The 14205-nt window shown below is 36.5% G+C and overlaps 1 protein-coding gene across 6 annotated transcripts in view; it reads left to right on the top strand.

The window, feature by feature from the left end:
- Positions 1-14205, top strand: part of TSGA10 (testis specific 10) — a 93088-nt gene that overhangs the window by 78049 nt on the left and 834 nt on the right. For 5 of the 6 annotated variants that reach the window (XM_043467901.1, XM_043467898.1, XM_043467900.1 and 2 more), the window contains 4 exons: positions 2768-2977; positions 5778-5980; positions 8209-8313; positions 8478-8627. In XM_043467901.1, the coding sequence (XP_043323836.1) occupies positions 2768-2977; positions 5778-5980; positions 8209-8313; positions 8478-8627 (668 nt within the window). The remainder of the gene's footprint in view (positions 1-2767; positions 2978-5777; positions 5981-8208; positions 8314-8477; positions 8628-14205) is intronic. The other variant, XM_043467899.1, reaches the window with a different exon arrangement.

Below are 14205 nucleotides of genomic sequence, written 5' to 3'. Positions count from 1 at the left end.
TGGATTTGTTTTGGCAGGCTCTTAAATTACTTGCAGATTAACTAATACTTTCAAGATTGTTTTTAAGCTTTGGTAGGCAGATCTAAAGTAGCCTTTCCTGTAAGACTAGTTTAGCCTCACACTAAGGTGTGACCCTTCCAGATTCTCTATTAAATGCCCACTCCAGGGTGTTCTACACTAAAGAGTTTCTTAATGAGGGTGAAAGAGGAGAGTGAAAAAGCTGACTTAAAACTCAACTTTCAAAAAACTGAGATTATGGCATCTGGTCCCATCACTTCATGACAAATAGAGGGGGGGGAGGAATGGAAACAGTGGCAGATTTTATTTTATTTGGCTCCAAAATCACTGTGGACAATGACTACAGCCATGAAATTCAAAGACAGTTGCTCCTTGGAAGAAAAGCTATGACAAATCTAGACAGCACATTAAAAAGCAAAGACATCACTTTGCCAACACAGGTCCGAATAATCAAAGCTATGGTTTTTCCAGTAGTCATGTACGGATGTGAGATGTGGACCATAAAGAAGGCTGAGTGCTAAAGAATTGATGCTTTCAAACTAGAGAAGACTAGAGAAGACTAGTGCTAGAGAAGACTCTTGAGAGTCCCTTGGACTGCAAGGAGATCAAACCAGTCAATGCTCAAGGCAATCAACCCTGAATATTCATTGAAAGGACTGATGCTGAAGCTCCAATACTTTGGCCAGCTAATGCAAAGAGCTGACTCATTGGAAAAGACCCTGATGCTGGGAAGGGTTGAAGGCAAAAGAAGAAGAGGGTGGCAGAAGATGAGGTGGTTAGGTAGCATCACCAACTCAATGGACATGCATCTGAGCAAACACCAGGAGATGATAAAGGACAGGGAAGCCTGGTGTGCTATAGTCCATGGGGTCGCAGAGTCTACCATGACTTAGCAACTGAACAATGAACCACCAGGGTGTTCATTAAGAACTTTTCACTTTCACAGGCTCAAACTTTGTCCCCAGCTTTGGCCCATTTGTTACCAGCTGACCTTGACTCATTTTCTTTATGTTTGGCATGTGAGAATTTCTCTTTCTTACCTACAAGTTCAGCTATAAATTGCAAAAATAATTTTTTTTCTATTTTATCCAGAAGATTTTTCTCTTAGCTTAATCAGCAATTTTACTAGAACCTGAAACCTTCCATACATTCTTTTCAAAACATAAAACTGATCACATAACCTCCTCTGTAAGATCATTTAGTGGAAGTAAAGACCTAAATTTTATTGATACCTGGGTTACCAGGCTCTGTTTTATAGGTTGTACGTGTTTTCAACTGTGTCTCTTTTCACTCTTTTCTGTGGTCTCTGAGCTCGAGACATAGGAACCTTTTCTCTGCCCTTGCTTCACACTTGGCATCCTCCAATTTGAAAAGCCACCTTCGCCTCACACATTGTGTATCCATTTGCTTTTCAGATCTCAGTTCAAGTGTCATTGACTCAGAGAAGGCTTTCTTGACTTCTCTGATCCTTTCAGTCTAGGTCACTTCCCTGTGTTATAGTTTTTTTCTCTAGAAATGTTTGCCTAATCTGTATCTACATATTCAGCTATATGATTATTTTATTGACCATGATTCCCCCATAGTCTGGAAGCCTCATGAGAACAGAGACCATTACCATTGGCTATGCATCTAGGCACATTGTTGGAACATAGAATATACCCAAGAAAAATGTATGGAATGGATGGATAGGTGGTTGAGTGGGGTGGATGGATGGATAGAAGTTTGTTTGAAGAATGTGTGAGTAGTTGTATGAGTGAAGAAGGAAGGAAAGGAGAAAGAAAGGAGTGAATTTTGGCCAAATAACTTATTCCAGGAGCAATTTTTTTGTGTGTTGTACTTGTAAAAACGCTTATAAAAGCAGAAAAATTTCTTGGCTTGCCTCTTAGTTCTCTTAGCCTCATATAATAGCAAATAATTCTCTGTAGATGGCAGCGCACTTACATAAGAACTTTTTCTGTAAAAAAAGGGGGGGGGAATTATCTTGAATATTTGAAATTTATTTATATAACTTGAATCTCATAGTACAGTGTTTAAAACATGCTCTCATTTTCTATAATATGGATATATCCTTAACTTATAGTTACCCAGTCTATTTCCCTCAGAGGCATTAGTGTTAGAGAGTTATCAGTCCTCATTTTATGATACTATGATCCATATCAGCATGTCATTCAAGAATGGGAAGGTAGGCACAGTGAATGAAACAGTGGCTAATGTTTTATCTTTAATAGCAGCAATATTTACATTATAGAATAATTGTAACTGTGGCAAATATAGACAGAACTACAAAGATGTATATGTCTCAACTAGCTTTGGGGCTGAGACTTTTGTTTTCTCAGTACATTAAAAAGAATGATCAGCTGACCACTTTACTCATGGATTTTGTATATGAAAACTTGAAATTGATCTTTCCCAGAATGTTTTGTACATACTCTTACCATCTACATAAACTAAAGTTCTTTATAGGGACTTCCCTGTCCTTGACCATTTCATGTAATGTCCTTTACCATTCCCTGTCTCATGGTTAAGGCTCCATGCTTCCACTGCAGGAGGCATGGATTTGATCCCAGTTTGGGGAATTAAGATCCCACATGCCATTTGGCAAGGCCAAAAAAAAAAAAGAGAGAGAGAGAGAGAAAGAGAAAGTTCCTTGTAATCTAAAAGTAGTGTCATTAAAAGATTTGCCTCACTTTGTTTTCCGTGTTGTGGGTTTTTCCCATGTTAAAAAATATATAATAATTTGTCCTTGCAGCACTTAAATGCAGAACGGTCTTACAAGTCCCAGATTGCTACTTTACATAAGTCTGTTGTAAAGATGGAAGAGGAGCTTCAGAAGGTTCAGTTTGAAAAAGTGTCTGCCCTTGCAGATTTGTCTTCCACAAGGGAACTTTGCATTAAACTTGACTCAAGCAAAGAACTTCTCAATCGACAGCTGGTTGCTAAAGATCAAGAGATAGAAATGGTACGTCATACATTTTTAAATGGTTCTTTTAGTAATGTTATCACTGTAAAATTTTTGTAATTTTAGAAAAACAAACTTTTTTTTTTAATAAAATGCTACAGCAAAGGTATGTCTTTCAACTTTAGATTTTATTTTTAAAGTCCAGGATATTAATTTCTGCTGTGTTCCAAACCATTCAAGACCATAACAGAGATTTTTCCTTTGTGTGCTCTGCATTTACTTTTAGTCAAAAGAATGATAAAACACACTGACATACCAGTCAGCAAAGAACCACGAGGTTGAGGTTTATCTAGCTAAATTATAATTTTAATGATATTGTTTTAAGCTAGATTTACTATTTGGCTGAGTTCTTTTCAACTGTAATTCACTTGATTTTATCTACCATGTGCCTGATGCCTGCCATCATGCTTGCCATGTGAACATAATATTCAAAAGGTACAGTCCCCCTCCCTCAAAGACCTCCTGGTATTGACATACAAATAATTTGGGGTGAGTGTGATACTAATAAGAAATACTCAAAAAAAAAAAAAAAAAAAAAAAAAAAGAAATACTCAAGGTTTCAGAGAGGAAATTCCCATTGGCCTGTGGGTGTCAGAGAGGAGTTCATAAAGGTGTACTACTGAACTCAAAAGGAATGAGGGAATAGCTTAGGCAATGGTATGGAGGTATAAATATAAATATAAACTCTGGAGTGAGCAGTAAGTTATTTGCAGTGGCCAGTGTAGCATGAACAAGTGACTGAGATGCATCTGAAGAAATAGACGGGACCTGAATCCTAAAAGAATGTATGTTAAAGTTGCATAGTATAATTGAAATATCAACACATTTTGGCTATGTTTACATTTCTGTTATTATCACACCCTGTTGAACTCCCTTATTTTGTTAGCCTACTGCTTGTTAGGAGGATATGATGCATTTGAGAATGATGTGTCTTGTTGGCTTCTGTAAGAAGTTCCATGTAAAAATGGATACACAATTGTCCTTAGCAGCATTCTTCATAATTGCCAAGAAGTATAAATAACTCAAATATTCATACATCTATGCAAGGGAATATTATTTGGCAGTAGCAGTAATGAAGGACTGATAGCTGCTAAAACATGGACAACTCTTGAAAACATTACACTAAGTGAAGGAAGTCAGTCACGTAAGACCACACACACACACACACACACACACACACACACACACACACACACACAGTATGTTTCCATTTATGTGAAATGTTCAAAATAAGGCAGATCATACAAAACAGATGAGTTATTGCCTAGGGCTAGTGCTGGGGCAGAGGTAAGGGAGTGACTGCTAATGTGTACTGGGTTCCATTTTTGGATGGTGAAAATGTTCTAACAATAAACTGTGGGAATGCGGTATGATCACATAGCTCTGTTAATACTGTGTTGGCCAAAAAGTTTGAATTTTTCCGTAAGGTGTTACAGAAAAACTCAAACAGACTTTTTGGTCAACCCAATATACTAAAAATCATTGACTTGTACCATTTGAATGGGCGAGTTGTATGGTATGTGAATTACATCCCAGTGAAGCTGCTACCAAAAAAGTGATGCTCCGTTTTGTATTCCCGCCATCATTGCCTATTTTAATGTTAATCAACACGCATTAAGACATTTGCCAATTTAATAAACTGCAGCATTGGTTCAACCAAAAGAGGTTTTTCTCCTCTGAATATTTAGCAATGTCTGGAGGTATTTTTGATTGTCACACCAGGGTTGGGGGGTGTTGTAGACCTCTAGTAAGTAGAGGCCAGGGATGCCGCTCAGCATCCTGTAAGGCACAGGGCAGCTCCCTATACCAAACAGTTACCCAACACAAAAGATCAGTAGGGTCAAGGTTAAGAAATCCTGGATTAGAAATACCATTTTGCTTTAAGTTATGTTTCTTTGATTATTAATATAAGATATATTATTCTCTATGTTTACTAATTAGCTAGCTATATTTTGTAAATTTTCTGTTCATATCATTAGTTCATATTTCTCATGAATTAGTTCATATTCCTTTTATTAGTAAGATATTAACTATTTACTGAGTTTATTTTCATCTGGTTTTTTTCCTTGTAAATTTTGGTTGTTTATAATGACTATGGATGTTTGTTTTTGCTATGGTCAGACATCATTTTAAATTGTATCTAGTCTAAAAAGTTCTTACCCTACCTGCCTGCCCCTTTCCTAATAATTCATTTTTATAGACTTTCTTTTCTCAGCGTTTCACATTAAATTTTTGAATATATATATATAATTTATTATAATGTATATTATGAGATAAAGAATATTTTTTTTCTAAATAGTGATGTCTGGTTTCCCTCCTTTTGGAGAAGCATTTGGAGAATGTATTTTAGGCTCAAGATAACCTTCAAAAAGTGAAGTGTTTCATCGGACCATACAAGAGAGGGAGTGTGAGATTACTCCTTATCTTTCTTAACCATGGAGTATGATGACATTCCATCAGGAAGTTAGGCATTTGTAACTTACCCAACTTGGGACAAAGCAATAGTCACAGATACTACCATGTCAGTCTTGCCAAAATATATTATAAGAAATAGCAAAGCTGGAAATTGTTTGACGTTTGGGATTAATAACTCTTAAATTAATGAACCTTCTAATACTATCAGAGAGTTGGGAAGTGATACTGTGTATGTGCATGTATCTCCTAAGAAGGACGCAATTTCAAATCTAGAAATTAAATGTGGTTGTCAGTTCATAACAGATAAATTTTATGAGTCTCTGATAATACCTGAGTTAAGTAAACAAGTGGGAATAAGTATAGATATCTTCCTATCATTGTGCAGATGGAGAATGAGTTGGATTCTGCTCGTTCTGAAATAGAACTCCTCAGGAGTCAGATGACAAATGAGAGAATCTCCATGCAGAATCTAGAAGCTTTGCTGGTGGCCAATAGAGACAAAGAATATCAGTCTCAGATAGCACTTCAGGAAAAAGAATCTGAAATTCAGCTTCTCAAAGAACACCTTTGTTTGGCAGAAAACAAAATGTGAGTTGATTACCAATATGATAACATTAAGTCGTATTTCTCAAGTTTTCGGTACTTTATAGGTTAGTGAAATTTTAAAGCTGGAATTTAGACGATTTAATGTCATAGTTTCCTATTAATTAAACTGAGAACCCAAAATGTTGTGATTTGTCTAAGATTTAGTACCTATTTCTATTATGTGTGTCTAATGCATCTAATGGAGAAGGCAATGGCACCCCACTCCGGTACTCTTGCCTGGAAAATCCCATGGACGGAGGAGCCTGGTAGGCTGCAGTCCATGGGGTCGCTAAGAGTTGGACACAACTGAGCGACTTCCCTTTCACTTTTCGCTTTCATGCATTGGAGAAGGAAATGGCAACCCACTCCCGTGTTCTTGCCTGGAGAATCCCAGGGACGGAGGAGCCTGGTGGGCTTCCATTTATGGGGTCGCACAGAGTCGGACACGACTGAAGCGACTTAGCAGCAGCAGCAGCAATGCATCTAAATTTAAATGTAACCATCTTTGTGTTGATTGTTTCCAACGGAGTTTTGGGTCTAATAGAACCTCTACTGATCTAACATATTGCCTTTGGGAAATATTATAACCAGCTTAGGAAAAAAAAGCACTTCTGAAACCAGAAGGATTTTTCTATTATGGGCCTTCTTGGTATTGCTACCCAGTCTCTTCACTTGTCACGTGGTATTTCCCGGTGCACTGGGCACCTGGAAGCACTACTGCATTCACTGAATGCTGGAGACTTCCCCCAGAGCACTGATGGTGACTTTTTTTTTAAAGAACGCCTAGTACTGTTAGCACCTTGTTACACCACTGGAGGCTTAGATGGAAATGCCTGCCTGCATGTGTGTGTCCTGGATGTGCTTAGTCGCTCAGTCGTGTCTGACTCTCTGGGACTTCATGGACTGTAGCCCACCAGGCTCCTCTGTCCATGGAATTCTCTAGGCAAGAACACTGGAGTGGGTTGCCATTCCCTTCTCCAGGGGATCTTCCTGACCCAGGGATCAAACCCCAGTCTCCTGCATTGCAAGCGGATTCTTTACCATCTGACCTACCAGGGAAGCCCCCCGCTGCCTGCATAGTAGATATTTTATTTTATCACCTTTGTCACCTGTCACAAAACCTGATGGGGGACCCTTAGCCTCTGTTCTTATCCATCCCACCTGTAACACCTTTTCATCCAGCCTCAGCTCTGCCCTCCCGTCTGAGTAGGGACGTGGGGAAGGACAGGAATCATGGTCTCAGGAACTGGCCACTTTTGGGAGCCCCTGACTGAGCACAGGCTGCAAAACCAGGGCTGGTTTCCTTCAGAGACTGTTTTTAGGTTGTGGCAGCTGTAACTGAGTCACTCTTTTCAGTCACTGCAGCTGGGCTTTGGACTGGACCTTCAGAATGATCCAGTTCTGTAGGATCATTTCCTCTAGCCATAGGTGGAAATTGCCTCAGTGAAGTATGCCAAAACTCCCACCTTAAGGGGCTACACTCTGTTTTAGACGGGCTGGTGAGTAGTGTCACCTAGAACTGTTAAGCTTTATAAACGCCTGTGTTCCTAGTCTCTAGAGTTTAGACTCCAGCAGTCCGTAGTGCAGTCCTGAAAGCCAGCAGAGAGGAGAGAATGTTCTGGCAAGAGTGGTCACCTCTGTCATTATCTTCCTCCTGGTAGTGTACTTATCACAGGGTTTTGGAGGCATTGTTTAGCCTTAAGGAAGATCCTGTTAAATTGAAGAGATTTTGTCTTTAACAGTTGGATATATCAAATTTCATTACACACACATATAAGGCATTTGGTCAATTAGATATACATATATGCACCAACTGCATATTTATTATGGTGCTAGTGAATTCCAGTGTTATATGCATTGGAATATGCACATCATACCGTGAAATAAACTGTAAAAATGATCTGCAGTGAATTGATAATATAGGTAGATAATAGTATTACCATATCTAAAAATAGGGAAAATGAAGTTTAACTAATTGAATGGGGCTGAGACAGCTTAAAGGGCTTTTAGTAGACTACTTTGCACATTTACTGCACCTAAAATTGGCATGTTTTATTTTAATTTATTTTATTTGTATAAAATTGACATATTTTAGATGCACCAATACATCTGTAAAAATCAGAGTGTTGCTTGGCCTCAGCTGAGAAACCGTGGCCAACGTGGTTTCAGGTGCCCTAGGAATACTTTGGTATTCTGCCTTTAATCGACCGTCATTCACGTTCTATATACAGGGCCATCCAGAGTAGGGACGTGGCCCAGTTCAGGAACGTCGTGACGCAGCTGGAAGCTGACTTGGACATTACAAAGAGACAGCTAGGGACAGAGCGATTTGAAAGGTAGGTTCAGCAGCCTGGAAAGCACTGTTTCTGGGATAAAAACAGACTTTGGTTATTTCATGGTGATTAGATTTTACGGTATGATTTGAACTGCAGTTTTACAACAGTGTTAATAATGTTGCTGGATATAAAAGTTCAGTTAAAGTGTCCCTCTTTTGCTTTAGGGAGAGGGCTGTGCAAGAACTCCGCCGCCAGAATTACTCAAGTAATGCTTATCATTTGAGTTCCACAATAAAGCCAAATACAAAATGTCACTCACCAGAACGTACTCACCATCGATCTCCTGACCGAGGCCTAGATCGATCATTAGAAGAGTAAGTGGCTTAAGGATCCATTCTTTAGGGAACCATATAGCAATAAGCACTGAATATTTGAGGGAGTGAGAAAACTCAGTAACCATCTACCATTAATAGTGCTTTTTAAACATCATTATATAATTGGATATGTTGACATTAAAAAAAAGTATTTTGATAATTAGTGTCATATAAATATGTTAAAGAAATATGTCTATTTTATCTAAAGTTTACATAAATTTTTAAAATCTGATTTTCTTTAATTTCTATAACATACATTTTTATATACTTTTCATTAACAAACTATTGGCTAAATATTGTAGCCCCAAACATACATATACTCTAGGAAAGTAATAGGCTAATTTTTCAAAGGAAAATATTTTAGCTGTATTCCTAAATGTCAGAAACTTTTTAAAAACATTTTTATTTAGAAATAATTTCAAACTTAGAAATTAAAAATAAAACAATGCAAAGAACATCTGTACACCTTTTATCCCTACTCAGTTATAAAAATTTTACTCCGTTTGCTTTTTCTGTGTTTATGAGGCAGTATGAACTGTCTCAGACATTCACACTCTTGCACTTTCTCCTCGCTGTCTTTCTCTCTTGCCTCCTCCCACCCACCCACTCCCTGCAACAGACATTTTTAAACAATAACCGGTACCTCCAGTTGGAACCATCCTCACAGGTTTCTCTCTTGCCTCCTTCCTTTCTGTATATGTATGACACCCATTTTTCTCCAGTGAGAGGCCTCAGTTCAGTTCAGTTCAGTCATTCAGTCATGTCCGACTCTTTGCAACCCTGTGAATCGTAGCACGCCAGGCCTCCCTGTCCGTCACTAACTCCCGGAGTTTACTCAAACTCATGTCCATCGAGTCAGTGATGCCATCCAACCATCTCATTCTCTGTCGTCCCCTTCTCCTCCTGCCCCCAATCACTCCTAGCATCAGGGTCTTTTCCAACGAGTCAACTCTTCGCATGAAGTGGCCAAAGTATTGGAGTTTCAGCTTCAGCGTCAGTCCTTCCAATGAACACGCAGGACTGATCTCCTTCAGGATGGACTGGTTGGATCTCCTTGCAGTCCAAGAGACTCTCAAGAGTCTTCTCCAACACCACAGTTCAAAAGCATCAATTTTTCGGCGCTCAGCTTTCTTCACAGTCCAACTCTCACATCCATACATGACCACTGGAAAAAACCATAGCCTTGACGAGACGGACCCGTTGGCAAAAGTATTGTCTTACTTTTTAATATTTGCTGTCTAGGTTTGGTCATAAACTTCCTTCCAAGAGTACGCGGTTTTAATTTCATGGCCATGCAGTCACCATCTGCAACGTGATTTGAGCCCCCCAAAATAAAGTCTGACATTGTTTAAACACCACATAAAGAATCTCAAACCCATCTACTTCTCCCATGAAGTGATGGGACCAATGCCATGAATCTTAGGTTTTCTGAATGTGAGCTTTAAACCAACTTTTTCTTTTTTTTTTTTTTCCTTTTTTTTTTTTCCCTTGTAACCAACTTTTTCACTCTCTTCTTTTACTTTCATCAAAGAGGCTTTTTTAGTTCCTCTATCACCCTTTCTTCTGCCCATAGGGTGTTTGTCCATCTGCATATCTGAGGGTACTTGACTATTTCTCTCGGCAATCTTTGATTCCAGTTGTTGCTTCTTTCCAGCCCAGCAATTTCGTCATGTGTACTGCTGCATATAGGTAAAATAAGCTGACATATAAGAAGGTAAATAAGCAGGGTGACAATATACAGCCTTGACGTACTCCTTTTCCTATTTGGAACCAGTCCAGTTCTAACTATTGCTTCCTGACCTGCATATAGGTTTCTCAAGAGGCAGGTCAGGTGGTCTGGTATGCCCATCTCTTTTAGAATTTTCCACAGTTTATTGTGATCCACACAGTCAAAGGCTTTGTCGTAGTCAATAAAGCAGAAATAGATGTTTTTCTGGAACTCTCTTGCTTTTTCGATGATCCAGCGGATGTTGGCAATTTGATCTCTGGTTCCTTTGCCTTTTCTAAAACCAGCTTGAACATCTGGTCAACATCAAAATGTTCACTCAACAATGATAACAGTTATTCCTCTGCTCAATCCCTCTACTCAAAATCTAAAGTACTTTCAAGATTTATTCATCTATGAACTACAATAAACAGTCCAACTTAGAAAAAAGTTCAAAATCTGTTTGCAATTCTTCCTTCCTGTCCCATACATGACCTTTCCAAAGTCTTGAGGGCATATAGTCAAATACTGTGTTCATAAATTATTTGGATTATTTTTTTTCACTCTCACTGTGATGATGGTATACATTTAAAATAACAGTAGATTCATTTGTTTCAGTTTGCTTTCATTTTTCATTTTTCTTTATTATGCTGAGATGTCCTAGCCAAGAAGAGATTTTCTGTTGGAACAATGTTCCATTGTTCAAATTTTCTTTGTGTCTTTAAGGAATGGTTTGTAGTTTTTCTTTAAATAGGTTTTGAATATTTCTTGTAAAATTCACTCCTGAATATTTTGTTACTTTTTTGTTATTATTGTAAATGGAGTTTTCTCCATATATTATATCTTCAAATGATGCTACTTTTGCATGTTAATTTCCTAGCATGTTATCTTGCTAAATTCTTTTATTTCATTAAATTTCATTATTAATTCTTTAGGGGTTTCTAGGTATACTATCATGTCATCTGCAGAAAGAGATATTTATTTCTTCTTTTCCTATTTTTATCTCTTGAATTATATTCTCTGGTTAATAGCATTTGCTAGTATCATCAGAATAATGACAGATAGTCGTGGCAAAAGTGGAATTTCTGTTTTAATTCTGACCTGTAGTGGGAATACCTATTTTTGTTGTTTTTTTTTTCCTGATAATTAAGATACTAGTTTTATGATTCATGTTTATATGTTTTATGGTATTAAGGAAATACCACTTATTCCTATTTTTTTTAAGATTTTTTTTATTAGGAAACTTTTTGTCAAGGACTTTTTTTTAGCATCTATGAAGATATGGTTTTTCTCTTTATAATCATTAATATGTGGATATATTAATTAATTTTTCAACTGTTGAACCATGTTTGAATTTCTGACGTACATGAGAAATTGGTCATAGTCTATTATTTTCTTAGTGTTCGGTAATATTTTATTTATTTTAGATTTGTATATCAATATTCATAACTGATATTGACCTGTATTTATCTCTTTGTGCTTTTTCTATTAAGTTTAGATATCAATGTTATATCTGCTTCTAAAAAAATAATTTGGAAGTTTTTGTTACTGTAGTTTGAAACAAGTTATACAGTTGGGGATTATCTGATTTCTAAAGAGCCTCGACTCTTTTTTTTGTGGGGTGTACTTCCTTGGTAACTTTTTCTATTTCTTCTTTGGAAATTAGTCTTTTTAAGCTATATCTGTTTGTGTAAAAATTATCGAGGCTTTTAACTCTAGGTTTTCAGCTTTATTTGCACAGAAGTAACGAATGCAATATCTTATAAACTTTTAAATTTCTTCTGTGTCAATAGTTATATCCTGTTGTCATTTCTTATTTGTGTATATGTGCTTCTCCCTTTTGTTTGTTGATTACCTTAGCCTGTGGTTTGTTTACTTAGTTCATTGCTTCAAAGAACCAGCATTTTGATTTATTGATTTAATCTATCTTCTTTCTCTACCTTATTAATTTCTGTTTTTATTTACATTAGTTCCTTCCTTGTGCTATTTTTTCATTTACTTTGTTGATTTTTTTTCCCCTAGGTTTTTCAGTTAGAAATTTAATTCATTTATTACTATTCTTTAACTTTTATCAATGTAGATATTCAGGGTTATGAATTTTTCTGTGATTACTGCTTTCAGTATATCCCACAGATTCTGATATATAGTGTTTTCGTGATCATTATTTTTCAGAATTTCTTTAATCTTTGTTTGTATTTTCATTTTTACCCAAGAGTTATTTGATAGAAAATCTTTTAATTTTCAGTGAGAAGAGTTTTTTGTTTGTTTTGGTTTCATTTTTAATTCTCAGTGTTATTGTGTATATTATTTGTAATATTTCTATTTTATAGAAACTACTGATGTTTTCTTTATACTTTACTACATGTTCACGTTTTGGTAACAGTTCATGTACACTTGAGAAGATATATTCTTTCTTATCAGAGTATAGTATAATATATCCAGAAGATTTACCTTTTTAATTTTACTTTGTTCTTTTATAATGTCATTTAATTTTTGTTCACTTGTTTTACTAAGAATGGCATTTTAAAATTTCCTATTACTGGTATGTTTTTATTTCTTCTTATATCTCCTATAAATTTTGTTTTATATAGGTGGTTTGCTGTTTTATCTGTTGCATAGATATTCTGAATTGTCATATCTTCACTGTGAATTTGGCTTTTACAAAATGTTATTTTCTGATGCACTTAATTTTTTTGGAAGGAGGAAGGACTTGACGTCTACTTTGTCTGGTACTAGAGTTACAGCTCCTATTTCCTATTTCCTTGGGTCCATTTGCCTGGTAAATCTTTGTCCATGTCTGTTTTTGAATCTCTGCATTTTAAATGTCTCTCTTTAGATAGTATGGATTTGAGTTTGACTTTATGAACCATTTTGAAATTCTTTTTTTTTTTTAATAGTGAGTTAAGTTCCTTAACATTATGGATATAACTCTTAAATTTGGTGTCAACTCTGTCATATTATATTATGATAACTGTTTACTATGTGATATTTGCTCTAATTCTTTCTCTATTTGGTTATTCTTCTTTGCTTATAACCATTTCTTTTGATATTCAGGAAGTTTAGTGTCTTCTTATAATAATTTCTTTTCTATTAATACTTTTAATAGTGTCCTTAAAGTATCCCTTTTAAAACTTTTAAGCTTTTGCTGTTTGTTTTAAATGGTACCTTTTGACTACCATCTAATATCTAGACATGGGCTTCCCTGGTGGCTCAGCAGTAAAGAATACACCCGTGAATGCAGGAGACGCAGGTTCAATCCTGTCTGAGTGGGAAGGATCCCCTGGAGAAGGAAATGACAGTCCACTCCAGTATTCTTGTCTGGGAAAGTCTTATGAACAGAGGAGCCTGACAGGTCCATGGGGGTCAACAGAGTTGAACACAACTTAGCGACTGAATAACATCGTCTAGACAACAGTCAGTGTACTTAATTTACTTTTCCCAACAGCCAGTCTGTTTCCTGTTCCTATAATGTTTTCTTTTCAGGTTGCCATACAAATGGAATCATGTAGTATATAGTCTGCAGTGGCTGACTTTTACCCAGCCACTGGGTAAAATATTAGATTTTTATAGTAGAGATTTATCCAGGTTGTTGTATATAGCATATATCACTGGATATTGCTTTTAACTGCTGAATAGTATTCCATTGTGTGGCTGTAACAGTTTTGTTTTGCTCTGTTTTACTCTTTATTTTGAAATAATTAGTCTCATAAGCAGATGCAGAAATAGTGCAGATGGTCCCACATATCCTCCGCCAGCTTCCCCAGTGGCCATGTCTTACAAACCACGAAATTGACATTGGTATAGTTAACTAGCTGATACACCTTATTCAGTTTTTGCTAGTGTGTGTGCAGTTTTTTTTTGTTTTTGTTTTTT

Source organism: Cervus canadensis, chromosome 5 (assembly GCF_019320065.1).
Source record: "Cervus canadensis isolate Bull #8, Minnesota chromosome 5, ASM1932006v1, whole genome shotgun sequence".
Lineage (NCBI taxonomy): Eukaryota > Metazoa > Chordata > Mammalia > Artiodactyla > Cervidae > Cervus > Cervus canadensis.
This window is presented reverse-complemented; position numbering and strand designations above follow the sequence as displayed.